Source organism: Phalacrocorax aristotelis, chromosome 1, assembly GCF_949628215.1.
Source record: "Phalacrocorax aristotelis chromosome 1, bGulAri2.1, whole genome shotgun sequence".
NCBI classification, from domain to species: domain Eukaryota; kingdom Metazoa; phylum Chordata; class Aves; order Suliformes; family Phalacrocoracidae; genus Phalacrocorax; species Phalacrocorax aristotelis.
The window spans coordinates 9,590,569-9,616,854 of NC_134276.1; the positions used below are offsets into that span (position 1 = coordinate 9,590,569).

General features: G+C 39.2%; 1 protein-coding gene and 1 long non-coding RNA gene across 3 annotated transcripts in view; one reads left to right on the plus strand and one right to left on the minus strand.

Annotated features, from left to right (window-relative positions):
- Positions 1–6,529: 6,529 nt before the first annotated feature.
- Positions 6,530–26,286, minus strand: part of GRM5 (glutamate metabotropic receptor 5) — a 279,688-nt gene continuing 259,931 nt past the window's right edge. The window contains exons 9-11 of one of the 2 annotated variants that reach the window (XM_075080945.1): positions 16,580–16,675; positions 14,853–15,014; positions 6,530–7,352 (exon numbers count right to left, since the gene is read on the minus strand). In XM_075080945.1, the coding sequence (XP_074937046.1) occupies positions 6,530–7,352; positions 14,853–15,014; positions 16,580–16,675 (1,081 nt within the window). The remainder of the gene's footprint in view (positions 7,353–14,852; positions 15,015–16,579; positions 16,676–26,286) is intronic. The other variant, XM_075080938.1, reaches the window with a different exon arrangement.
- LOC142051668 (uncharacterized) lies at positions 6,723–15,690 on the plus strand. The gene is made up of 3 exons (XR_012658581.1): positions 6,723–7,031; positions 10,698–10,732; positions 13,658–15,690. It is a non-coding gene; the product is annotated as an uncharacterized LOC142051668 (long non-coding RNA).

The following is a 26,286-nucleotide window of genomic DNA, read 5'->3' on the forward strand; positions in this document are numbered from 1 at the left end:
ACATCTATATTCTATATAGATTTCTAATTACAAATACCACCAGCAGCTGCCATATAATCCTATTAGTACATGTAATATACATAGTATATTTGTTCCCATTTGGCAGATCGGAGTGACTTAATGATTATTGTTTCTTTGTACTGTCAGTACTCAGATGGGACAAAACCAGCCATATTCACCAATTCATCGCCTAGGTGATTTTTTACTTACCTTTATGCTTCACTGGTCTGTATTTTTTTTCCTTTTCACAGTATAAAATTGTAAGTGGCAATTGCAGAGATTTGAACAGAAGGTATAACAATAAACCATAGTACAAACAGTGACTTCAGCTAATTCAACTCAAGTCTTTAATACATGCAGTGCACACTGAAATGGGTAGCAGATGAATGATTTTCTTGTTCATGGAGAGTATTGACTTCCTTTTATGAGATCCACGAAACAGCCAGAAAACCGTGACCTGTTTCTTATTTTTGGACATGTTCTCTCACATCCCTTGACACATTTAGTCGAAGTACAATTTTCCCATGGGGATACCTGCTGGAGGAGCAATGATAAAGAAGAACGGTGGGAAGGTACTATTCAACAAGCCTAGCAAGTTGCTTCAAGAATGAACCTAACAAAATACATTTGCTGTTTGATTCAAAAGAAAGTGGGAAGAACATCCGGTCGTTATAATTCGCTGCTGAAGCAAATAGTCATGATCTAGACTTGGCTGGCCACTATCAAACTTTGATTTTCTTTACACAGATATTAATCTGGAGTGATTTCATTGACCTCAATAGGTTAAGGGCCAATGCCAGTAAAGGACTTCAGCACTTAAAGTTATGCAGTGCAACACCTGTTGTTTTGTACTACTTGGCTCTAATGTGGAGGCCAGAACCCTTTGTTAAATGTCTGACCTTACTGTGAAGTTTGTGAGAAGAGTTAGGTTCCCAGGAAAGCAATGCAACAAGGAAAGAGAAGTCTGAGATTACTCTACTCAATGGAAATCCAATGAACAGAAAATACTAATTTTCAACTGGGACCCATTTCTGGACATGGCTATAATTTTCGTTTCAAAGATGGGTGGCCTTTGTAAAAGATGGCTGGGGAGAAATTAAATGAATCCCTTTTTTCTGCAGTCTCAGAGAAGTGGGAACCCCAAGTTTAGTTCCTTCACCTCTCCAAGAAGACTCAGACTCTCCCTTTCCACAGAGGGGTCTGAGAACTCCAGGTGGAAGACAAGATGGTTAGAGACAGAGAGTTAAGGAAAGGCACGTCCTCCCCTCCTGTCACTAAAGCACTTTTGAAGGAAGTATTTAAGGTTTTTTTGAGCCAATGCATAGCACAGAAAAAAATGTTGTCTCAACTTTTTTGTAGTTAAAATACTCACCTGGTTCCTGCTCACAAGATTTAAAAAATATTTTATATTAAATGGTCACATACCATCCCTATTTATATCAAGTGTATGTCCTATCAGGGTGCAGCAGTAGCTGTTCCTTTTCTGCTCTGGGATTCTTGAATTTCTTTCTATTTTGTGAGGTTACCTTAGTGAGATGAACAGAGGGTGCCTCAACACAGAGTCATTATAGTACTTCCCAGCCAGGAGGAAGATTTCAGTCGTCACCTCTGGCAATGGTTGGGTCTGAATTTAGGCCTCACACCTTCTGCCTGACTGCTCTAAACTCAAGACTATTACAAAAACAGTAGCATAACCAGACCCACAGCCTTAAAACAAAGGACGATTTCTACTCTATTTTGTAGGGAGTATGATCCTGATGGCATATGTGCTGTGTGCTCTGTGTATTCACTTATGGGATATACAGGGATTTAACCTAGGAACCACTGTTTTCTGAATCGCTGACGGGTTTTAGCATGAGCTAGGGGAAAAGATCCTTAGATGTATCAAGATCAGGATAATCCTGAGCATGCACAGACATACAATGTTAGATGCCTGAGTAAGGCAGCAGTTGAATAGTGGTTTTAAAATTGAGTTTTAGATGTAGGTATTAAATTTGGCTGAAATCTTAACTTTAGGCACCAAAGTCCTTTTTTGGGTCAGCCCTGACACTGGTCTCCAATACAATAAAAAAGTAATGGTTACATTATTAATCCTGAGCATGCTGCTCTGATTTCTCTAAGGACCCAATATTTTTTATATGCTGTCTGTTGCTGTCATGTTTTTCCCTCTCACCTCATAAGTGATGTATTAAGCAGAATAGCAAAGTTGCACACTTTCCTCTACAGAATTTACACCCACAGCTGTGCTGTCTTTCAGTCTGGTCCTGGTCTCTCTAAAGAAAACATCCCCAGGTGAACTATGCTATCATCCAGAGTCTGAATCATGGATTGGCCTTCCCACGTACTCTCTTTGGAGATCTTATTTTCCCAGTTTTGATCACAAAGTTTTCATTTTGCAAACACAGGAACTGAATAAACATCCAAGCAAGCTAACATTATTTTTTCTTTCAAAACTTTTAACAATTAATTTTTAATTAGCATTTAACTTTTAATTCACTTTTGTAGCTGGAAATCAATGGAAGAAGCCAGCACCTTGTGATCAGCCAGGCTCTCATGAAACATCAGCAAGTGCTTTGTGGACCGTGGTGTAAAAATCTCTGGTCTAAGGTATCTGTATGAGTCTAGGCACCAAATGTTCAGATAGAAGTACAAGGAAGCACATCTCCAAAGTCATGCAATTATTATTCAGAGCCAATTAAAAAATACAGTTCTTCTTCAGTATTGCTAACACTTCTTCCCAACTGGCCTGCCAGAGTGATTCGCTTTATTTCAAAAGCACAGATTCCAGAGGTGGTTACACCTTCGCTCTTCAGGGTTGGCCTCAAGCAGAAAAGAAACAAGCGATTTTCCAAGGTCCCTGTGGTCAAGATGACAATAGTTTCAACTCCCTTAATTCCCTTTCTGGCAGCAGCACTAAATTGAAAGGCAATTTCAAGCCATTCAGTTGGTACTTGCACATTCTTTAGTTAAATTGGAAAGTGTTCATGATTGTAACCTTTGCTTTTATGTCTAAAAGCCCTGCCTTTATATCTTAGTGTCCTAAACAAAGACTAGCATACAAACAGCATAACAAAATCATAATGTCTGTCATTCATAATTTTCTTTTTCTTGTGTCAAACCCACTGACTTCTATCAAAGGACTTTCTAGTCTTGCAAATCTCCCACTGGGCTCCTTTGAATTCCTACTATAGTCATTACATAATTATGATCTTCTTCCCAAAAAATCCTTTCCTCCCTTTGTTGAAATACAAACGTATCATACAAGGTGACATTGGCCCATTCCAGCCTGTACAATTAAAATGGATTCTGCCTTCTTTAAATGCTACTAAGGCTGACCTATCTTTCATTAAAGATAGACTGACAACAGGGAGGGAAAATCTCATCAGGGTCCATCCTTGGTTCCTTGTGCAATTAAAATTTCTGCTGTGGCTAATGGATATACAAAAGATGGATGACTCCTCCCAAGGTGAGAGCGAACAGAAGTGTTTAAAATTTGGGTTGTGTCACATTAGGGTTTTAGTCTCTTAAAACATGTATTCAGGTATTAGGTTGAGGGTTGTGTGTGCACACACGCATGCACACGCATACATATATCATCTTGGTGATATATATGAAAGTTTCCAAGAAGCTCTGAGCAATAGGTATGGCCAGGATTGTGCAGGATTGCAATTTGGGAGCAGAAAAGGTATATTTATGCTGAGTCACAGTTTGACAGTTTCTATTTTTCACTCCTTTTTAGTGATTTTATTTTAAAAAAAGATTTTTATTTCTGTCTATAATCCTTATTTCCACTGATGATTATTTCATAGTGCGGTGAAGCCCACAGATTTTAGCAGGAATATGTTAATATTAAGTATCCACTAACATAAGAAAAGACTACGGAAGTGGGAATCTAAAAGGCTGGGTAAAGATCAAAGTGGAGAATATTCTAGTAAGGACATTGCTCAACAGCTTAAAGTATAAGAGAACAGATAGTAATAGAGTCCCTTTGAAATTCACATTCACTATCTCAGTACGCTCTGTATATATTGAAACAATAGTTCACTGATGGGAAACATATATTATCATATAAATCTTCCATGAACAACATTTAAGTGGTCTAGACTCCCTAAATGGGAATGTTTGTGTCACAAACTGATTGGATATGCCCTTCCCTTAAATGTGGGTTGTAACCTGTGAAAGAAGATGCTTTCTCCTAAAGACATGGGCAGCTAGGGAATGATGAGACATGCTAAGACTGTGAACCAGGAGGGCAAAACCAAGCTTTGGTCTGGAAACCATACAGCTACACAGAACGGTGTCTGTGCTAATCAGTCATGTGAGGAGGCAAGAACTACACATAAGCAACAAGGACCTACAGTCATGACTTGGCGTATCTACCTGCCTTCTGGAGTAGAGCTGTTTTGTGACCTGCCAGCTCATGTTATAAGCATAGCTAGTAAGCAACTGTACCTGGCAAAATAAGCATGCCCACAGATTGCTCCTGGATGACATTGCCTGCGCAGGATGTACAGAGCCACTAGAGTATCTCTGTGAGGTGCTAGCCTGGATTCAGTCATCTATGACTTTCTTTTTTTAATGTTGTTGAGCAGCAAATTGGGGTGCAGCACATAATGGTGAAACCAGCTTCCAAAATTAATAGAAAATGCTCTTTGCTAAAGTATATGAATGTGCTTTCATCTTTTTTTTTTCTTCTGATTGATGAAATATTTATTTTTTTGGACATGGGGTAGAAAAAGGGGGTATGAATTTTGATTGCAAAATATTTGTTATCTTTGAAGAAATAAAATCTAAAAGTTTTGAAAATGAAACAGCAGCCTTATTTCAAGGCTCCCTTCCATGATGCTGTCTTCTATATAAGGCTACATCAACTCAACTTTGAATTGAAGTACATCACTCACGACTTCATACAATCCTTAAAATAAAACAAACCCATAAAAATTTGGCACCTGAGGACAGCTATGTCATGAAGGAGAGAGCCAATACTGTGTGCGTTTAGGGCCTGAATTACAAGTTCAATGTAACTACACCTATCAAAAATTATTTAGTTTCTATTCAAACTTTAAAACTCTTCCCTGCCTGTATTAAAAAAGTGCTGTGACAGTATGAAGTGCACTAAACTGTACTACCTTGATATAGGAAAAAAATATGAGGAATCCCCTAGCTTCTTCAGTGTGTTGCTAAGAAACAAAGAAAGACTCTGTTGGCTCATAACTCATTAGGTCTTCTCTGTTTTAATCTTTACTCTGTATTGCTTTAAAAGTATTTTTTTGTCACAGTTCATAGCTGCAACACATCAGCAGCTAAATAGAGTTAAAATTGTTGCTTATTAAAGAGTAGCTAAATCACCTCTAAGCAGATTTTGACACAGGTGGGTTTTTTTTCCCTATATATAAATTATAATTACAACAACCTTTCCATGGACAGTTAGCATTCATCATAATCCAGACTGGTCTCCTAGAATTCTGTTGTTCAGAGTAAGGAGAAAATCCTTAGGGTGTTTACCTGTTCCTTACAAGCAAAGACTATGGGAGCCCAAATAAGTATTTTAACTGGTAGTGTTAGCATAAGAATGTCCATAAAAATGTGTTAATTTCAGTAGGGAGTGCGGCTATAATATAGCTTGGTAGTGCTGCTAGAAAGAGAATATTCACCTCAACAACTTGCCCTGATAAGGGAATTACAAAACAGTACTCCAGAAAATATTTTTTGCTACTTCATTATTAGTTGGCAACATGGTGAAATAGTCAGGAAATCTTCCTTGGGTTTTGTTGTTGTGAAGGTGAATCCAATGTTAACAAATCAAATTTTTGATACTGATAGAAGAGAATTTCATAAACAAATGTGTAGGTTGAGAAGTCACTTGTAAAGCCCTCCATATTGCAGTCACTTACTGCAAAGCCTCAGCTTAGTGTTATCCACGTGTAACGTATCACGGACACAATATGCTTCAGCAAAAAGTTTGGTAGTTATTGAACATACATTACTGCTTTTCGAGATCTTCATAGAAAAAAAAAGAAAGAAAGCTTGACAGCTTGGTCCCAGATTTAAGTCTGTTAGAAAATGTACATTCAATGTTTGGTCTTCTATTCTTGATAAGATCAAGGTTCACTTCTGGGTAAGGAATCAGAGTAAACAAACAAACCATTGTACAGTTGTTTACAATCTAGTTTCCCTCCCGCCCCGTATATTGTACACACGGTTCATTGTAATACTAAAGCAAAGCACTTGGTATGTAACTGATTTAACAGACTCCTTATAAGCCCTCAAAAATAGATTCAGTGTTTCTGAAAAGCCCATGTTTTTTTAAGGCCACGATAATCTGCCAAGAGTCATTTTGTCTTTAAAATAGCATAATTAATCTGATGTTTCCACTTCTCAAGTAATTCCTCTTCTTCCTCTCTGTTTCTCACAAGATGACCCAATGCCTCTCTCTCTATCTGCGTAAACACTGGAGATCTTGAAGGCTTGGCTGTCCCCTCACTACTTGCTTGTAGTCACCGAGATCCAATGTTGTCTTGAACTACATTCACAGCGAAGAAGAACTTTGAGTATAATCTCTGATGAGGAGCGTGTCATACTTTGGGGAGGACGGGATACAGAGAGCTGATTCGGAAACCGGAGAACTGGGAGATGCACTTCCAGAATCGATGGAGTCTCTAAAGGGAGAAGGAGGAGTTAAAGCTACCAACTCCTCGAGGTCTTGCTTGGCTGATGGGGTGTCTGAAGTACCTTCTTTGACGCTGCCATTTGAAGGTTTCCTAGCTGACTGCGAAGCGCCATTGACTTCAATGGCAGGAAGCGGCTGGATCTCTGCAAACGTGGTCATTGTTGTAGGGAGCTGGATTTCCCGTGGGATCAGGTATGAAGAGCAGAGAGGAGTGGCCACCATTGTCCCTGGAGTGGCTGTTGAAAGCATCATAGAGTTCAGCTCGCTGATGTTGGCTGTAAAGCGAGTAACCACACTACTGATCTGCTCCATGAGGGAGCCTTGAGAGGAGCTACTTCGCTGAGGAGGCTCTGACTGGAAGGTGGGGGCATCATCTTCTGTTCGGCTAACGGAGGCAGTTCTGTGGCTCAAGGTGCTGATAGGCGAGGGAGTCTGTGGTCGGTACTGAGCTGGGTATTGCTCTTCTGCTTCCGAAACCTCGTAAAGCGTTTTGGCACTGGCCTCGGGAAATGTAGCACTGCTACTGTGTCGGCTACTATCTGTGCTTTTAGAAAAAGGCTTGATCACTGCAGTTTGATTTGGATTCTCTTTTTTGTTGATGTGGATTGACAGCCGCTGCCAAAGGTGTGCTCCTCTGCTGCTTTTCTCATTCTGGGCCCAGGAAACTGATTTCCCGTTAGAGCTGTAAACAGAAATGAGATAAGATGGTAACTTGCATCAAAGTTCAAAAGTAATCACTGTACCTATACCATGGATATATGGTGTCCCAGAGCTTATATTCATCATAAAGCTGACTGTCATTTCATCTATAACGATATCTATCATCTATTGCAATATACCTATAATTTATACCTATATGATCTAGGAAAACAAACAGGATGTGCCAGCTCATCTCACAGGCCATTTGTGCATCTAACTGTCACCTACTTTGTGTTAGTTCATGGCCACTGTTGACACCTCTGTTGCTACCCTTGGGACATAGGCAGTGTCCGTCCTGGGGAGAGAGCAGCTTGATGGTTTCCCTTTTGTTGGATTGGTGTGAGGAAGGGGGGCTGTGGGACTGAGGGATGCATGGAGGAGTGAGGAAAAGGTAAATGTCTGCAGGGAACAGACGAGAGACCTGGACTGGCTGGGTTGCAGGGGGCAGGTATGTAGACTGGCCTGCGAGCATTCCGTGGTAGGGATCTTGTTGTAGGGTGATGGCCATGGATTCCTTGTATGGGGCAGGGAGTGTAGATTGGGAGACAGAGAAGTGTAGTCTCTTACGGCTGGGAAAAAATCTCTTTATATCCCAGTACTTGGAATTACTGGAGCAATTTTCAGAAAGGGGTTATACTGGTTGTGGGTGGAGAGACACTTCTAATGGATGACCTCTTCTTCATCCAGATACTTAGTAAGTTAGACACCACTAGCTTAAATATATATTTTTTTTTAATTGAAGGTCAACTCAGAGAATAAAACAATATTTCTAGCAGAAAATAAATAATGGACAAACTATACAAGCAGCTCCTCCTGGTGACCTGAGTTTGGAGCAGTAAACATTTTGATCCACTCTCCTGCAAAATGAGTCCTCTTAGGGTAATTTCTGTTCAGATCCCATAATACCCTGCTCTTTATGAAAATTCCTTATTTTTTTCTCCTCTTGCTACCTAAGGAAAGGCAGCTGCAGCACTCATAAACACACAGTATGAAACCACTCCGTTCCTTTAACATCTTCCTTGGGCTGATGAGCTGGGGTTTTTACATACATTAACCTATAGTTCTTGGGATTAAGAAAGACCATTGGAAATATTTCTTAGCTGAAACAGGCAGTGACTCTGACATGATGTCAACAGGAAAAACACAAGTCTCCACATACGAATAAGCATGATTTATATATAAAATGCAACAGCACTTTAAGCAATTCACTTTGGTTTCCAAAACATTTGCTACAGCCATTTAGGATTTTTGGAAAGACAACCACATTGGAGACCCTGGCAGAGTATCACAAATTTTTTGTTTGTTTGTTTGCTTTTTAAGCCTGAAATAGATATACTCACACATGTTAGCCTGCAATGTAACAGTTTGCAAGACACATAGTTTACTAAACACAGATGACTTTATACCAGCCTTCATGTGGAGGCTTGCCACACACTATCAATTTAATAGCTCTTCCAGTCATCTAAAAAAAATAAAGTTGTGTGCTGAGCATAAACAAAACTTTCTTCTGGGTTCACATCTATGATTACATTACATGAAATTATGATGGATCACGTAACACAACATACGTCGACAGCTTTCCCCTTCAACAGCAGCGTGACAGAATCCAGCAGACGAACACAACACAAACCAGTGGGTATTTTAAGAGAGGCTAGACTGGGAGGTGATCTGTATGACTATATAACGGCTCACCCTTTTTCTGCAGTGACCATCAGGCTGTTATCTGGATCTTGGAAGTTAACTGTTACACACCTACCCCCAGAATGCCAGGCAGAACAGCTGGTGGCTTGTAACTTGCTGTTCAGACAATCTCTTCCTTTTGCGGTACCTCAATCAGAGCAAGCAGGCAAAGCAAAATCTAGCCTGTAGCACTGATCACTTTGACTCTTTGCGTCTCTGTGGATGTGCTTCTGAGCTGAACAGAAGCTGGGACTAATGTCTTCCAGCAGAAAAATATTGCCTCTGAGGACTGTGTGCTCCTCTCACCAGAACACCTGCTCGGTGGGTGTTGAGAGCTGTTTGAGAGCCCTGGCTCCTTGGTCATGGTAAGTCCTGAGCTCAGTCGGAGCTCAGTGCCAGTATCAGGAGTAAGATTTGGATCCTTTGGGACATGAGACCTTGCCTGCAGTTCCGGTATGATGACCATGAGGAGACCTCCTCCCAGCTCCTGCTGAGTTTGAGCTGGACCAGGAGGCTGGGTGACCTGGCACTCTTAACCTTGATCTGGCAGAAAGGGAGGGTCTAGTTCCAGTCCTGGGTGTCCTACCTGGTGGGGTGTCTTAAATCCTGCTGAGTTCAGAGCTCAGAGGGGTCTGTGAAAGACCTGCCTTCCACAGAGGTTAAATGAACGCCACTAACATGAAGGATTAGCCAATGCAAATAGAAGAGCTTGACTGAGGAAAAAGGTATATTCTAGCACCCATGCTGACTTCAGGCACTGCCTCATTACGGATGTCCCAATCCTACAGCTTTAAGTGTGTGCATGCATACTAAAAGCACATAGACATTTTCAGTTGACTGTAGGTCAGATTGAAAGAGGCTGTGAAGGGTACATGTCACTCCCTGCCTGGTCACCGTTCAGGAGACAATTATTAAGGAGGGATATGACACTGAAGGGCCTGGGGAAAGGAAAAGGATGAAATCTGGGGGGGTGTCCAGCCCTGGTCGAGGGAGCTGACAGTTAAATCTTCAATGGAGCAGCTGTCAGCAGCCCCTCTGAATCCTAGTTTAGTTTTGGGTCAGTCTTGGCTGATGCACTTGTTTACTGGCTTTGCGCTGTGCCCAAGAGTAATCAAGCTGTATGTGTGGCTCTCATGAAGGCCCTAGGGCTCTAAAGGAGACTCAGTTGCTGTTTGATGTAAATTTTGTGCAAAAGCCTGAAAGACTTGACCATTATTCATTGCAAATTCCTTGATATAAAAACCTGAATAGGAAGCAAGCAGCGGTTTATCAGTAAGGAATGAACCCTATAGTTAAAATCCTAGTAGTATGCCCAGCAATAATTGGAATTTTTATCTCAGAAATGTATCATCCACCTTATCATGCTGCGCCTATTTACTACAAAGTCAACACTGGACTGAGGTGTGCAATCATTTATCCCCTCTCTGAAAGGAGCACCACTTGTTTCCATATATTGATATGAAGCTAGGTTACAGGTAAATTCCAGTGATAGTACTTCATAATTCTGCTCTAATTGCATTTTGCTACTCTGTCAAGTTAACTGGAAACCACTGCAATGCACACAATTTAAGAATAGAGAAATGAAGATTGATCAGAGACATAGGCTATGATGTCTACTAATGGAATTGTTTACATTTGTTATCCCCAGGTCTGCCACTACCCTTTGATGATGGGAAACATCAGGTCAGTGAAATTTTAGAGTTTTCTTACAAATAGATTTTGGCTCCCTCACATGAGAACAACAGAATTACACTTCTGACCTCCCAAAAGAATTCCACTGCTAAGTTTGACTGAATACACAATTTTCTACCCCACTCTGCTTTTCTGCTGGCATGTTGCACTGAGTAGAGCAGAGCAGAGTACAGGTCATATCTAGAGAAGAGCAAACTCCAATCAACCAGTCACATAATCTCCAAACCAAAATGCTAGCAAAATAATTTCTTCTTTTTTGGTAAAACAAAACCTTTTGCAAGGCATATTTTTTATTTTCTTTCGCTATAGGTTAATTGTGTTCAGTTTTATGTATGAGAGGGATTTCCTCAGAACCAGTCATAGCGGTCTCTTCGGTCATTCTCCAGTATCTTTACCAAAAGCTGCTTTATTTTGAAAGCTAGGCTTTTTCCCAGCCTGCTAGACCTATCATGATGTAATATGTACAGCAAATGAAAGTGAGATGAACAAGAGAGCTTTTGAAATCTGATATTTCAAATATTTTCTCTATACTTGTCCACTTGCTGACAGAACAGCAATTAGTATTGTTTCTCATTTTCTTCCCTTACTTAATCTTTTTAGAGTCAATTAATTATTGTCTTTAAGACTTTGTTCTCTATGCATAAGAGATATTAACTGCTTTTATCCACTTAGGTGTTAAGAAAACCGTTCCCCTCCCCTTACACATCTTTTTTTACTGTCCAGAACAGATCACTTTGTCCTTTGTTTTGGTTGAGGTAGCAGAAGTTTTGTTTCAGCATTTCTTGCCCTGTGGTATGGTTATCTACGAGGCGGTGCATAGCTCTGCCAGCAGGGTTTCTTTAGCCAGATGCTATTAAAGCGAATGTGTTTTGTGAGGTCCTTCAAAATGCAGAAGAAATTAAAAACAGGAAGAAGAACTGCAGTCACAGCAGCTAAAAACTCTCATATTTTAGCAAGGGTGTCATTCTCATCAATTACCTGAAGTTCCTAAAATTATTTCTGATTATGAGTGCTTAGGGACTAGTATTGGGACTGTTACTGAAGGCATATGTATTTTGAAAATAAGTCACTTATTCTCTTGCTAATGTCTTTAAATGAAATAGGAAAATCAGTTTAAAATGATGGAATTTATTATTTTCTAAGAAAGCTTAGGATGCATAGCCACTAGTGTTATTCACCAGTGGAAACTGGAATACAAAGGGAATCAACAGTGACTAATATACAAAAAAGTTAAGAGAGTTTTTGTTCTCTATCATGTACCAATATCAGTATCTGATCCCAGATTTAAAATGATACAACGGAGGACAGGTACTGGACAATAACTTAATGGAGACCCATATGATCTGTTTGCAATGTGTCCTCACATGGATATAATACGGAATGATTTCAAATTCTTTAACTTATAAGTCCATGCATGAAAGTTCATATTTAGAACACTGGTCTAAATTTTATTGAGCTAAAATTAGCAGCAAAGTTATGCTTAGATGTTCCAATGGCTGAAATGTTGCATTCAAACTTGAAGCAATATCTTGTTTTTAAAGAGGCTGATGTAGTTAAGTTATTGCTCCGACACCGTGCAGGCCAAGCATGGTTCTTAAGGACAGTCTTCTGTCTTTAAGGGAGAAGTCCTTCTGTCTTATCCACAGAGGCAGCTGGCAATGGAAAGCACGATAAACTTCTGCACTTAACTTAGTCCACAAAACTTTCTGCCAAGGAGAACTCTTACTATTCAAAACAAATAGTAAGAAGCTGTTGTCCTTTTAGAGTCCTCTGCTGAAGCCATATTAATGACTCAGTGATATAACTGCTCTGTCTGAAGAGGATTTGTATGCTATCTGTAGATTTAATTAAAAGCTTCATAAGGGGCAATCTCTGTATGCGAGGCATGCAAGCATGGGTGCACGTGCATTTTGTTTCTCTGGTCTTGTTATTTGAGCCAATCTCAGATTAATATACATTTTGCTTATAGTGACCCAAGTTCTTCATCCTTGGGAGAATACAAGTGCCTTATCACATGCTAAAAATACTGGAATTCAGTAGGTGGTTGAAGTGGCAAACTCCAGTATGAAAAAGTCATAGTTTCTCCTGGGACTGCAGGACAGCCTAGATGACTGGCTAAAGCTGGACGCAGAAATCTAAGGTGTCTAAACTACGTCAGTTCTAGCACTGTAATGGTTTATGTTGCTGCCATTTTGAATAGCTTTTAAGGAAACCTCTACATGCCTATATAATTGTTTCCCTGGGTGAAAGCCAATTCTGCCACACACAAACAGTCTGCTAGTGGTACATCACTCAAGTCATTTAGCTTAAATTATTTCCATGTTGTTTGTTCTATGGAAATAAGTAGCAAGGAAACACAAAAGAAGAATGATATAGGGCAAAAATTCATTTTGTCCTGTCCTGAATTCTAGAAGCAAGCAACATATTTTGCAATTATTTTGCAGAGAGTGGCTAACAACAGCGATGCCATTTATTTATATTAGTTCATGAACTGTAATCGGTTGATACCTCCTTTCCTCATGAAAATCACAATTGACATTTATGTGAATGACCTTAATCTGTAAGGATGAAAGAAAATACAAAGCAAGAGAGCACTGATGGGCAGAAACTTTGCCAATGACCTCCCAGCACAGCCACCAACACCACTAATGCTGGCAGTTGTTTCAGCAGCATGCCTGGTTAGAATGGGAAATGAGTGTCTGGGATCTGAATGAAACATTTCTAGGATGCCTATTATCATGACCCAAAATGCAAAAAATATTTTGGTTCCAGATGTAACTTCTTTCCTGTATTGCTGTGACCTCATTGCAATTGTTAATTAAGGCAGCTAGTGCTGGGTTTTGCTTCTCATCTGAAAAATGTTACTTCGAGCATCTCTGAGCACATCTCTGCTACACTGAAACATCCTATTTACAGGATGAAGAGTGGACAATGACGCCTCTTGGACTGTGAGTTCTGCTTCCTGCTGCACAAAGCTTGAAGATGCTTTCGACATTGCTTAGTCAACAAGGTTTTTTTTCATTTTTTTCATTGATAATTTGTGAAAGGTATGAAACGGAAGCTGGGAAAATACAAATCATCAGCTTACCCAACCCTGAAATGAGAAGCACAAGCAGTGCACCAGAAAAGAAAAAAAAACCCCAAAACAAAGCAAAAGAAAGATGTAACTCCCCAGCTGTATCTCGAGAGTCAAGGGCTGGTTTGAATTCTATTCCCTGCAAAAAGCATACAATTGGAGGAATTTCAGGTGTTTGGCATATCTGATAAATAATTACAGTGGTATTTATGCGCATGGGACTTACCATCAGAAAAATTACTCTTGTGAATTATTAAGCAGTTTCTAATTTGTTGCATTTAATAAAATCAGAAATGCAAATATGATGCAAGAAATGCAAAAAACCCAGATGTTGTGATGCCTGCTTTGTGAAAGCCCATAAAACATTCTATTCCATAATTGATTTTGTCAGATATATGTGAATGATGCTCACAGGTGATGCAGGATGTAGTATCTTCTCTTAATCAGAAATAACCTTACAAAGCATCAGACAGAGTACCTATTACAGCTATTTTTATGTCGCTTTTCAACTTGAAAAATCCCAAGCCATTTGTACGACTAAAATACAATGATAGTTAGGCCCTGATGTGAAAAATATCTACACCAGGGTTGGAATGCAAGAATAATATTGCATGAGGGGTTTGAGAACACGAGCTGAACAATACTGCCCAGCGTGAAATTGCACAGCATTTTTTTGACTGAACGGATGTAAGTGGGATTTGGTCAGTGTCACGGGACCTCTTCGCCCCGTGAGATGATGAGATATTTTCATTACTCACAAACGGTCAGACCCCTGCTTCTGTCTTTTTCCGTCTGCATTTCATCCCAGTGACTTCTAGCACTGGCCTGATACTTACTGAGACAGGAGAATAGCACCTACTTTCCTTCCTGCAACATCTATATTCTTTCTGGGAGGTTCCCAGGCTATTCAGTGGCAACTCTACTTAGGCCGTGAAACTTGACAAGGACCACTGGCCAGGACACTGTGGCTGGAGACAACAAAACACAGCCATCAAATGCAATTGCACTCTCTGTTAAGCAGCAGGCGTTCTTAACTGTTTGAGTAGGTCTTGCAGCTGACAGTCTTGCTGTGGAACTATTAGACTGACACAGTTTCCAGTCTTTTTGACTGTTAGGGCATCCTCTTTAACAGGAACCTTTTTCTCCTCTCTACTTGACTCAGATCGATTACAGTCTGGAATGCAAACAGATTCTTCACTGTGAAGATATAAAATATAAAAGAGAAGTTTTTCAAGTGTATATATATGGCCAGGCAAAACAGAGCTGAATACCGTACAACAAAATACAGTTGTTTGACATTTACATGTATTTTACTTCTCTTCAAAATTCCCTTATATAGTGACTCCAGAATGCTTTTAAATGAAGAATAAATATCACTGAAGGCAATGCAATGTAGGAAAAAAAAAAATTCAGACAGCACGCAGACAAGAAACAGAATCCCAGCTGACAAAAAATAACAGGCATGTATACATTTTGTACAACACTCAGCAGTGAATGTTCCTGACGTTACTTAAACAGCAGGGGTCCCCCAGGTGTGTGCTATGTGGCGTTATAGTTGATAGCCTTATATACACGAGTGAATGTTCTTGTACCCAAGGGGAACATAACACTGCGCAAGTGTTTCACTGAACACCCTCCTGCAATGATAAAATTCACCTGCGATGTAACACTTGGGAAAAGTAAAGGCATAATCTGGTAATGCTGTTCTCTAAAACTGCATTTATAAATGCCTTACAGGGTTTGATAAGGAATAAGTAGATCTTTTAATACATAGTAAACAAAATGCTTCTATCTTGTAGTAGAATGTAACACAATGATACAATGCTTATTAAGAGTATTGTTTTATGAAAGATTTATAAACACCTGTGACACACATGGCTTATTCATTTATTAATGGAGATGTCTGGAGAAATGGATTTTCTGTCCTATGGGAGAATTCAGCATTTGAAAATCTGACTGGACTCAAAAGGAGATGAATAGCTGAAATCTCCAAGTATTTCACAGAATTAAATAGTTTGAAATATTTTAATAAAACCATCAAATGGACATACTGAAAGAGTTCATCCCAGTAACACTGAAAAAAATGCAATATTTGATGTTAATCAAAATTGTAACGTTGATGTATAATGTTATGCAATATATAATGGCCAAACCAAAAGTGAAAATAAATATCTAAATTAAATGAAATGGAGAAAGTTATGGAAAAGATGTTCTCAACTCTGTTTAAAATTAGTTTGAAACCTTGCATTAAAACCACTGTAAAACTCAGCACTTTCCCACAAGATATTTTGATTGAGAAGAACCAACATTTTCATATTGAAAACTTCTTCATCAATCAGTTTTTCTCTGCTCATTTTGAAAGCTCTTTTGATTAGACCTAATGTAACCTCTGATATCTAGTGGGGCCACCATTCCAGAGGAGTTCTGGAGCTGCTTCTCCAAGTTTGAATGCTGTCTCTTTTTATCTGCTCTACTGCATTAATGGGTCAGGTCTAGTGTAAGCACCATATTACAACAACATCACACAGGACACGTGGTTCAGATCACTCAAATGAACATGGTGCAGGGTTTTTTTGGCAGTCAGATGGAACATAGAAATCAGCAGTGGCCATGTGTTTTCTTTTTTCTTTGTATTTTCTAAACATACTATATGGGATGCACAGGAATTACAGACAGAGGATCCGGCCTGGCATTGTCCCAGGGCTGCTCCTCTTGTTCACAGACATATCACACTGCCCTAAGGCCACTTGCTGTTTGCTTACCTGGTCATTGTAGCTCTCCCACCATTCCCCATACTCCCTTTTGGGGTGAAACACTCTATTTCCGACTTGTGCGGGGCCAGTCTCCTGCCTTTGTACCTAATAAATCACGACAACAACAGGAGCAAACAAAAAGAAGTGATTGTGTGCTCAGCTTTCTGTGACAGCTGCTGTGCAAAGGGCCATGCACATGAATGCTACTGTGGCAGTGGTGACGTACAGTGCAAAGCAGCCGTGGGAGCAGCGGAACAGCTGCATAAAACCCCAGACCTGTGCTAAAGCAAGCAGGGCTATGCAGGAGAGGTGCTCACCATTTAATTTTTTGTATGTATGGGAAGAGCTAAAAACTCTACAGAATGGATAACATGCTAACCTTTCGTCTTTAATACTTTTTGGAGTTAGACAAAAATGTTTGGCTGAACTGTTTAAGGGAAACAACACTTAAATTAAGGATTAAGTGAGAAATAAGACGGTGGCCACGTTCTCAATCCTAACAGTATCTTTCTCTGATTCACCATCTCTGTATCACTTGACTTGTCCCTCTGCTTGTCGAAGCAAGCTCCAGTGTAGCTGATTGCTTGGATAAAATTTGGATGGGCTCATAGTTCACGTCATGAATGGGCCTTTCTCTCTCCATTAGCAATAAAAGGAGGCTAGGTGACTTGGTGAGATGTAGACATGAAGTCAAGTGAAATCAGTCCCAATCCTAGAGCCCAGTGCAGTATTATAAATGTTTTTTAATACCATACCTTACACTTGGATGAAAATTTACTTGGATAAACAGTTTAATGCTTGAGGATCTAATTAAACCCTGGATAGGATACCAGGATAAGAGCTGGCCACCTTTTACTCTCTGAAGCACTTAATTGTGATGTGAGCATTGAAGAGGTCTTATGCTGGATCTCTTCCCAGGGGTGAATTTCACCCTGATTGTACAAATTCTTGTGCTAGGTGTTGAGATACCTAGTTAAATGCTTTAATAAAATCTGGGCAAAATGCCTGCAGGTGTCTTCTCAAAGAGTTTGTCATACCCTGTTCCCATGTGCTATAAGGTACATTGTGGGTATTTAACACACTTGTGTGGGGATGCCTGTACATTTTAACACTGCTAACGCTACAGAATGAATGACTTATTTGTTACTTGTCCATTAACCTGATCTAGATAGCAAAAAGTACCTTGAAGAGAACAACCCTGTAAAAGAGAAATAAGCTGAGTACACACAAAGTCAGGCTAAACTTTGGATGCAGTTGTAGCAGATCCTCAGAGGCAGTGCATATTGCATAAATAACTGAGGAAGAAGCTTAGTGAATCTGAGAGTGAACTGGAGACAGTAAAATGAGGTGTGCTCAGTGCAGAGAAGTCCTTTCATTTACAAATTATAACCTTACTGAAAGGAGGAACAACAGGAGCTTTGCAGACTGGCTACCAAGGTTTTAAGGCAATCCAGAGTGTGGTATATGCAGTGCTCCCAGATGGGCATGAAGCTCGCACAGGACACATACATATTAAATGGAGTTGATTCCTAGAGCAGAGAAAAAAAGTGGAGGGACTTAGAGAGTAGATAAATTCACTGAAAAATACAAAGGAAGTCAAGCTGGATCATACAAATTCAGTTAGGGTAGCCAGAGAGAAAGAGCAAAGTGAAAAGACTGTGTAGAAACTTGACAGGAAAGAAAAGGAAATAAAATTGGGGTGAAGGTGTTAAACGTCAAAGAAAGCAGAGTTTAGAAAGAGCAGGAAAGAAACACAGTTATATTTAAACCTGATAACCAAAAGAGGTACTCTGTGTCCAACAAGACAGAAAGAGAAAAAGTCAAGACTAAGAGAAGGAACTTGGAGACTCTAAATGCTCAAAGTTGAATACTAAAAAGTAGCCAACAGAAGGAAATAAGAAGTAAGTGTCTTCGGTAACTCCGTCCTGAAGAACTCCCGGTTAGGATGATAGACACAGATAAAGAAAATCCCCAAATTCCCCATTCCCCAGTCATTAGCATAAATTTCACTGCCGTGAAAGTCAGCGGAGAGGATCTCAGAGAGACTGATATGGATCTCTCAAGTTTTTCCATCCATTGAAGAGCAAATTACACCATTAGAAATAGTACATGGTCAGAGAATGCCTCAAAACCTTGAACTATAATATCTCTTCCACTACCATTCATGCAGTGCTAAATATCCATGTAATTATGAAAACAGTGACCAAACTCTAGTGTGGAAAGTGCGTTTAACAACTGCACGGAAGCTGCAAGTTCTTTGGGTGACTGTTCTGGAAAAAGACACCAGAGGTTCTCAGTAAAAAGGATTTTCACCTTTCAGAGCAGATAAAGGACAAGATTTTGCCTCAGAATGCCTTGCATTAGAACCCTTTCTGGTTGTTAAAGGATTGCTTTAAAAGATTTAGTCTGAGGAGAGAAAAATCCCTCAAGCATGTCTTTGCAGTTTTCATAACAAATGCTAATGTGAAAATTAATTTGGTATTTCAGCTGATGTATGGAGGAGGCATAAAACACTACAGCATGAGCAGTATTTACAAGAATAGATTTCTTTTCTCAGGGTCAATTCCAGGACTATATATTGGTTAGAAAAGAGAGAGAAGACTTTGCTTCTGTGCAGAAAGGCATCTACTAAATTCTGCTGAAGGATTTAAAAGATTTTGGGTATTTTTTAGTGTTCTTTGAGGTTCTGAGTGTGGCCTTGTGGGCTGTGTAATTTTTTTGCACACAGGTGAGTTTTCTTAAGAACAAATGCTTAATGATACATACTAATAAGTTTTATAATTGTTGATCAGTTGCAGGAAATTTGGGAATTAATTCACAGTAATTCAGTCACTGCAGTGCTTGTCCATTTGCCAAACACTTTGCCACATCACTTTATCTTACACAGCAGTGCTCTGCACTCTCCAGAGGGGATCATTAGAAAGAAACATACTCCTGGGCTGAGAGAACCACATCTGTACTGCCTTGGGTACATGTTATAGATGTCAGGAAACACAGCATGACTGCTCAGGTTTGAAGAACTGTTAGACCTTATCCTTGCTGCCTTCACCTTCTAACAAAACTCCCCTTGTAGACCAAAATTAATGGCTGCTATGGGAAATAAAGGGGGAATATGGGAGTCATCATCCTGAATGAGACCAATAGTCATCCACTACAATTGTGCAGAAACCATTTTTTGATCTCTTAATGTGTAGACCCCTACCTTTTTTTTTACCCCCCAGTGTGGGTGTGAGATCCTGACTGACAAAAAGAGATAGTCTTTAGATATGGACTTTGTTAGACTATGCCTACATTTCAGAACCAGACACCAGTATCCTGGTGGTCCTGACTTCATGTTAGTGTGAGACCCAGGTGTGCTCATGGCTCCTCCTGCTCCTGCTCTCTCCTGGTTTCCATGCAGAGCATCTTGGATGCTTTGACCAGTAGTCCATTCTGTATGGTAGTATATCCCCTATCTGGCAGATGTTGGCAGGCCAGGCCTAGAAGATATGCCATAGCCCACATTTCTGTATAATTTGGTCAAAAATTTAGTCAAATCCTTGAAAAATAGTCTGTGGGTGGAGTGTGGGTAGTGGTACACAGATTACACCAGTTCAGGCTCTCCAAAACACAAGTGTTTGTAGTAACAAAAAGTAGTTGTTTTTTATAATCTGTCCTCTGGAAGTAAAAAAATAATCCCAGCAATTAGAAACTGGCTTTTACTTTTAGACATAAGATTTTTTTCTCTCTCCCTTTTCAGGAAAAAGTAAAAAGTTTAACTAACTGAAAGACGTATCAGGATATCTTTGGGTTTTTTAATGCAATGCAAAGCAAAGGTAATTTGCTGCGTAGGAGATGGAGAGCTGTCATCAATCCATAATTCAAATGCAATCTCATGCTGCCATGAAGAAATGTTATTAATTATTGAGCACTAAATGTGTGCTTGGCATTGTTAAGACCCAGAGGAAGAGTAGCTCTAATCAACATGCTTTTTCTACCTCAAGGTGGGAGTGATGGCCTGATGAAACCATATACCTTGGAAGGGTGGAAAAAGTGATGTTGCCACAGGAACACTTGAGAGCAGAGATGTTGGAGAGCCAAATCTCATTGTAGTGTAATGGCTAATCATACACTGTGGACTTAAGTTCAGCATTTCAGTGACTGATTCCTAAGGGCCTTGCTGATTAACAAGATTCCAATTTTTGGTCTGAGATACTGAAAATTATATTAGGTGTCTAAAGCTCTTTCTGAATCAAGCTTTTCCCTGCAAGTTAAAAATAATCAAAGCAGGTAATATCTACCAATTCAGCCCCAGACCACTCATTTTGGCTATTTTGGAATGAACCCGAAGCAAGACTTTTTTAAAGCCCTGAAAAGTGAGATTAATGGAGGAGAGGAGAGGAGAGGAGAGGAGAGGAGAGGAGAGGAGAGGAGAGGAGAGGAGAGGAGAGGAGAGGAGAGGAGAGGAGAGGAGAGGAGAGGAGAGGAGAGGGGAGGGGAGGGGAGGGGAGGGGAGGGGAGGGGAGGGGAGGGGAGGGGAGGGGAGGGGAGGGGAGGGGAGGGGCAATTCAGAAAGCTTTATGGTATATTGACGAAATATTGTCTCTGTTTTCCATCACTTTTGTGGGGCCTTTTCAATGTGCTTATACCTGGAACTTGAACAGGTTGCTGAATGTTACAAAGCCATCCACCTTCCCAGACCCAGTTAAATATTTTAATTGTAAGATCTTATGTACAAGTAGTATTTTTCATCTGTAGTATTACTTGGTCTTGGTATTAAGAAATGATGAAGATCTTGCATTTCATAGCAGCAGAGTTAAGGCTGACCTTTAGACTAGGTAAGAAAATATGTGTATGAAGATTTATACATAAATGGTAAAGACCGAAATATGAAAAATATTTAGCGTTGTTACTGTAGGAGTCGCTTAGAACTACAAACATAGTATGTTCTTGAAAATCAATTCTGTGAGACTGGTCATGCTATCTTGACATTGTACCACATTGCACTGAGTGCTTTTAAAGGGGTCTCAGCTTATTGTGTGACGTTTTCCCATTTATATAATGGCTAAAATAAACTGTATATTATTAAACTGCACTTTTTGTTCCTTTTTTGAAAAAATCAGCATATAAACATTGTTTGCTTAGTAGCACAGTTTCAGCAAACAAAATTACTTTGAAGCCAAACTCACAATATTTTTTTGAAGTGCAATATAAACTTTTTTTATAGCTTATTCTAATTGAGCAATCATATGTAATTGCAGCTGGTGAATTAAAATTACATTTTTGATGGAACGGTATATAAAACATTATACTGGCTCAAGGGAAGATTAGACCAATAGCAAAATATTACCAGTATGTTTATTTACCTTCTTCCAGAAAGGGTATTTCTGAAATGTTGGACAAACCATTGTATAAGATTTTTGTACAGTAGGGTCTTATTTACACAAGACTTCTTGTTCTACCCATTCTATTCACTATGCTGAATTTCTGTCCTCTTTTCTTCAGGTATATATAACTAGAGATGCCATAGGAAGATCTTATTACTTTATTCATTATTTCCTTCATTATGTTGAAAAGGGAAGCCACACCTTTTTTGCTCTGAAGCATTTTGAATGTTAAAAACTTATCGAGATTTGTGAAATGGATGGATGGGGGCCTGCTTTGCAATGCGTTACCTTGGCATTGAGTTTAACATGACATTTTTCAACTTTGCCAACTTACAAGTTTCTCTTTTCCAATGGTTTTCATTATTTGGATCTGTATGTACAGCTAAGCTGTATATTTAATATATTAACTCTATTTTGTTGCATCTTTAGTGCTTGTTTATTAGATTTTTAACCTTTCTTTTTCTGCTACCTCATTATTGGATAGTGGACTATAAAATGGTGGTTTGTTGGGGTTTTTTTGCAATGTATAATTGAGTTATAAGTCATCAGCTGGCAGCAAACTGAATTATCGCTGCAATATATGATGCTATAATCAAAACTATAGCAAATTAAAAAGAGTTTTGTGTTTATATATTTTAGCAGACACCTGTCTTGAATTTCAGTCACAGTTATTAAAAAACATCTGTAACCAAATGCAGTTCTAAGAAGCCAGCTGCAATTCCAGCTCTTCCAGTCCAGAGCAACTATCAGTATTCAAGTGCAAATACCCTTCTTTATAATTCATACCAGTATTTGCATGGTGGGAGACTGGCTCATGTCTCATTTGGACCTTGGAAGGAGGGTGTGTGTCCTAGACTTCTGTCTGTCAGATTAATTACATTGCCAGTTCATATCAAAGTTTGCTCTGGAAAGAGCCAGAAGTTCCTTTGGTAGACAAACCTGTGCTCAGGGCAGATGGTAGTTTGCAACAGGATGTATGTGGTGGATGTCAGATCATCTGCATGGCTTGTCTGGGTGTTCTTCAGCATGACTGATAAGAACAATATTGATATAGTACATGGTGGTATTCAATTGTCACCCAATTTTTAGGAGACAGGCTTGAAGATGAAAGAAAAGGTAGAAGGGGTAGGAACTGCTGTTAAAAAATAGAAAACCCCTCCTCAGCTCTTTCTTCCCTGAAAAAAAAAATCCAACTGCTGGGTCCTGTCTCCACTGTTCCTTCCTTTTCTTTTTTTACTACACTGACAAGACTGCATTTTGCAATCTAGAGCATATTTGTGTAACAGTAGGTAGGGAACTCTTTGCAATGTAATTTAATTTTCACAGTTCAGCTATGATATTTAGTTCAAACTGATGGGGACGCTTCTTAATAATATAAATAATTCCAAAACTTATGCTTGAATACATGTGCTCAGTTAATGCAGACAAACAATTTATATCAATCAATCAATCAGTATTTTAATTAAATTTAAGTTGAGGGGAAAATTCAAAACAACATTAACACTGTACACAAATTAAAAATAATTGTAATCAGGGCATTCAAGAATATAAATTCATTATACAGATGGAATGTTTTAGCAGCAATTTATCAAAATCTTTCAGACCTAATACCTTTCACTGAGCTTCATAAAATATTCTTCAGTCATTTAACAATATTTGAAATTTAATTAATCACAGTATCATGCTTGTCCAAAAAGACACCAAGACTAAATTATTTAGGAAAAAAATGAAGGAGTCAAACCATTCAGTAATCTCTCAATCTAAATTTTGGTAGCATATTAGATCAAAATAACCCTGAATGATCCATTTGGGAATGGATTCATTAATAAATGCAGACTAATCAGTCAAAAAGATAATGACTTCCTCCGAGGAGTCAAATATTTTTTTCCTGCATGCATCAAAGTTCTTTTCTAGCTTGGCTATGAAGCAAACAAATAATATCTTGTTGTATCACTATGGCTAGATTTTGTTTTTATAAATAAGAACAATATCCATTGAGCCAAACCTTCTACTTCATGCATATTGTTACCTGCTCGAATGACATTACGCCAGGTAAGAAGCTTAACCCTCACTTTTTTGCCATCATCTCATAGAACAAAGCCATCTAAGCACTTTTGTGCAATTTGTAGTCAATGGTGCCCTTAAACAACAGCTGTAGAAATTAACTTTTTTTTGGTACATGATAATTTCTGAGTGACATGTTTTGCCTTACAGTAATCTCTGGTCCTCTTTTGAGCAGCACTTTCACTTTTCAGCTTCCACTGCTTTTCATTGGACTGAGATGCACAATGGCTAAAAGCCGGTCACTGTGACAGTTCAGGGATGGTGCAGATTATTTCTATCATGTAACTTTGTAAGCATTAGTTCTCCTGATTCATATTCTTCAGTAATCTCCTGGTTAGTTCTTCACATACGCAAGAGTTGATTTAAATAACTGAAAGTCACCAGTAAGTTATTTGTCTATTTTATAAAACTTCAGGATTCCAAATAATGTCCTTGTGGGGTACAAGACACCCAGGCTGGAATCTCTCGTCTGCCATTGTCTGCCATTAAAAAATATTGTTCTTTTCACCATGTTAGAAGATAACTCTCTGCCTCTTCCAATCAGTGTTTATTTTATATGACAGAATGGCTCTGTCAGGCTCCAGTAGGAAAGCAACCCATGCTGGCATAACTGACAAGCTGCTGATATAACTCTGTAGAGGAGGTCATATACCGGTCCTGAGCTATGGATTGCGAGGTTACAAACTCTTCTATATTCGGTTTCATATTTCTATGAGTAAACCAGTGCAACTACCTGCATAAACTGCAGAACCAATGATTTGTATTAAGTTTGTGACTGTTATTCTATGGGTTGAGAAAGTTGGTTTTTCCCTTATCTGCCAGGCAATGCACCCGATGGAGTGTCAGTGTACTTGTCAGTGTACAGGTTGACCAATCAGAGCACCAAGAGTGTCTGAGCCCTTTGGTTGTGAAAATTGTATGAGCTTATAACCCATGCCCTGACAAAGTCTGGTAAATAAAAGGTTTTGACAAGTTAGTTTGGAAGAGCATTGTAATGTTCTTTTATCATCCAAAATGCATCAGAAATTGTTCAAGCTGCATATAAATGAAGACAAAATTGGCACTTGTACTATAAGAAATGTGTCCCAATAGAATATTCTGTGGCAGAAACTCATGATCAGTATCTTTCTCAATGGATGTGCACGTGAGGAATGCAAGCCAGCTTCAGCTTTCCACAAAACTTACCCAGTTTTTCTTACACTCCTTCTTCTTTATAGGACTAAAAGCTCCATGTCACATAACAACCCCGTTTCATCTCTCAGGCAACTTCTCTTTCTGAGGCATAGATAATTTGAACCTCTCACCTTTATATCTGAAATCCTCCCACTAATAATGCAAACATATATTCTAAAAATATTTTCAGTGTTTTAAATGGAGTTCAACCAGATTCAGAATTAGAAGGAATGTTTGAAAAATTTCCTGAGAAAAAAGGGTGGGTTTCCTGAGAAATTTCAATTTAGGCTTCTGAAAAAAACTAATCTGAAGATTTTGGTGCTGAGATATGACGTGCTGATGTATAATATAATATTTAGACTGCAATATTTTTAGACTATGAGTGGCATCTTCTAGGCTGATCCAAGCATATTCTTCTTATTTTGTGGATCAAAATAGCTCCTGTCTGAATTGTAATGAAACAGATATAGTCAGTCATAAGACAGAAAAAGAGAGAGAACAGATACGGGGGAAAACCAGCTGTTCCTTGCAGGAAACAGGGCACACGGTGTGATCACAGACACCTGTTTCCAAAATATTTCATTACGGCACAGTTTGGGACTGTCTGATATAAACACTAATTATAACCACTGGTGATCCAGGGCTGAATCCAGTCCAGTGGAAAAATCTACCTTGCTTATCATGTTTTCCTCATAGGAGACAGGGAATGGTGTTTAACAGCACCTGAGCCTGGTCACCTGAACGCTTTCTCTGATGTCTGTGCAAGGCAGGCACTTGGTCCCTCAAGCTGATATTACTGTACCAGGGTAGTGCTTGGGAGGGAGGAAAAATGCTCCCAAATGGCACCTGATTCTTAGAGGGATGTGTGAACATCTTCGTCTAAGTTGAGTAAGGAAAAACACAATTAATAGTGATTTATACAATACAAATCCTGTGGTTGCCCTGAGGGTGAGCGTTGGCTCAATAGAGCAAGGGATCCCCACTCCTGCATGAAAGCTGTCAGTCCTACCATTTCTGCAGATGTGTGCAGAGCAACGCCCAGTTCTGCAGTCACACAGTAGTAGACAAACTTAAGAGGACAAGATAATACATTAAAAAACAAATGAGTAGTTC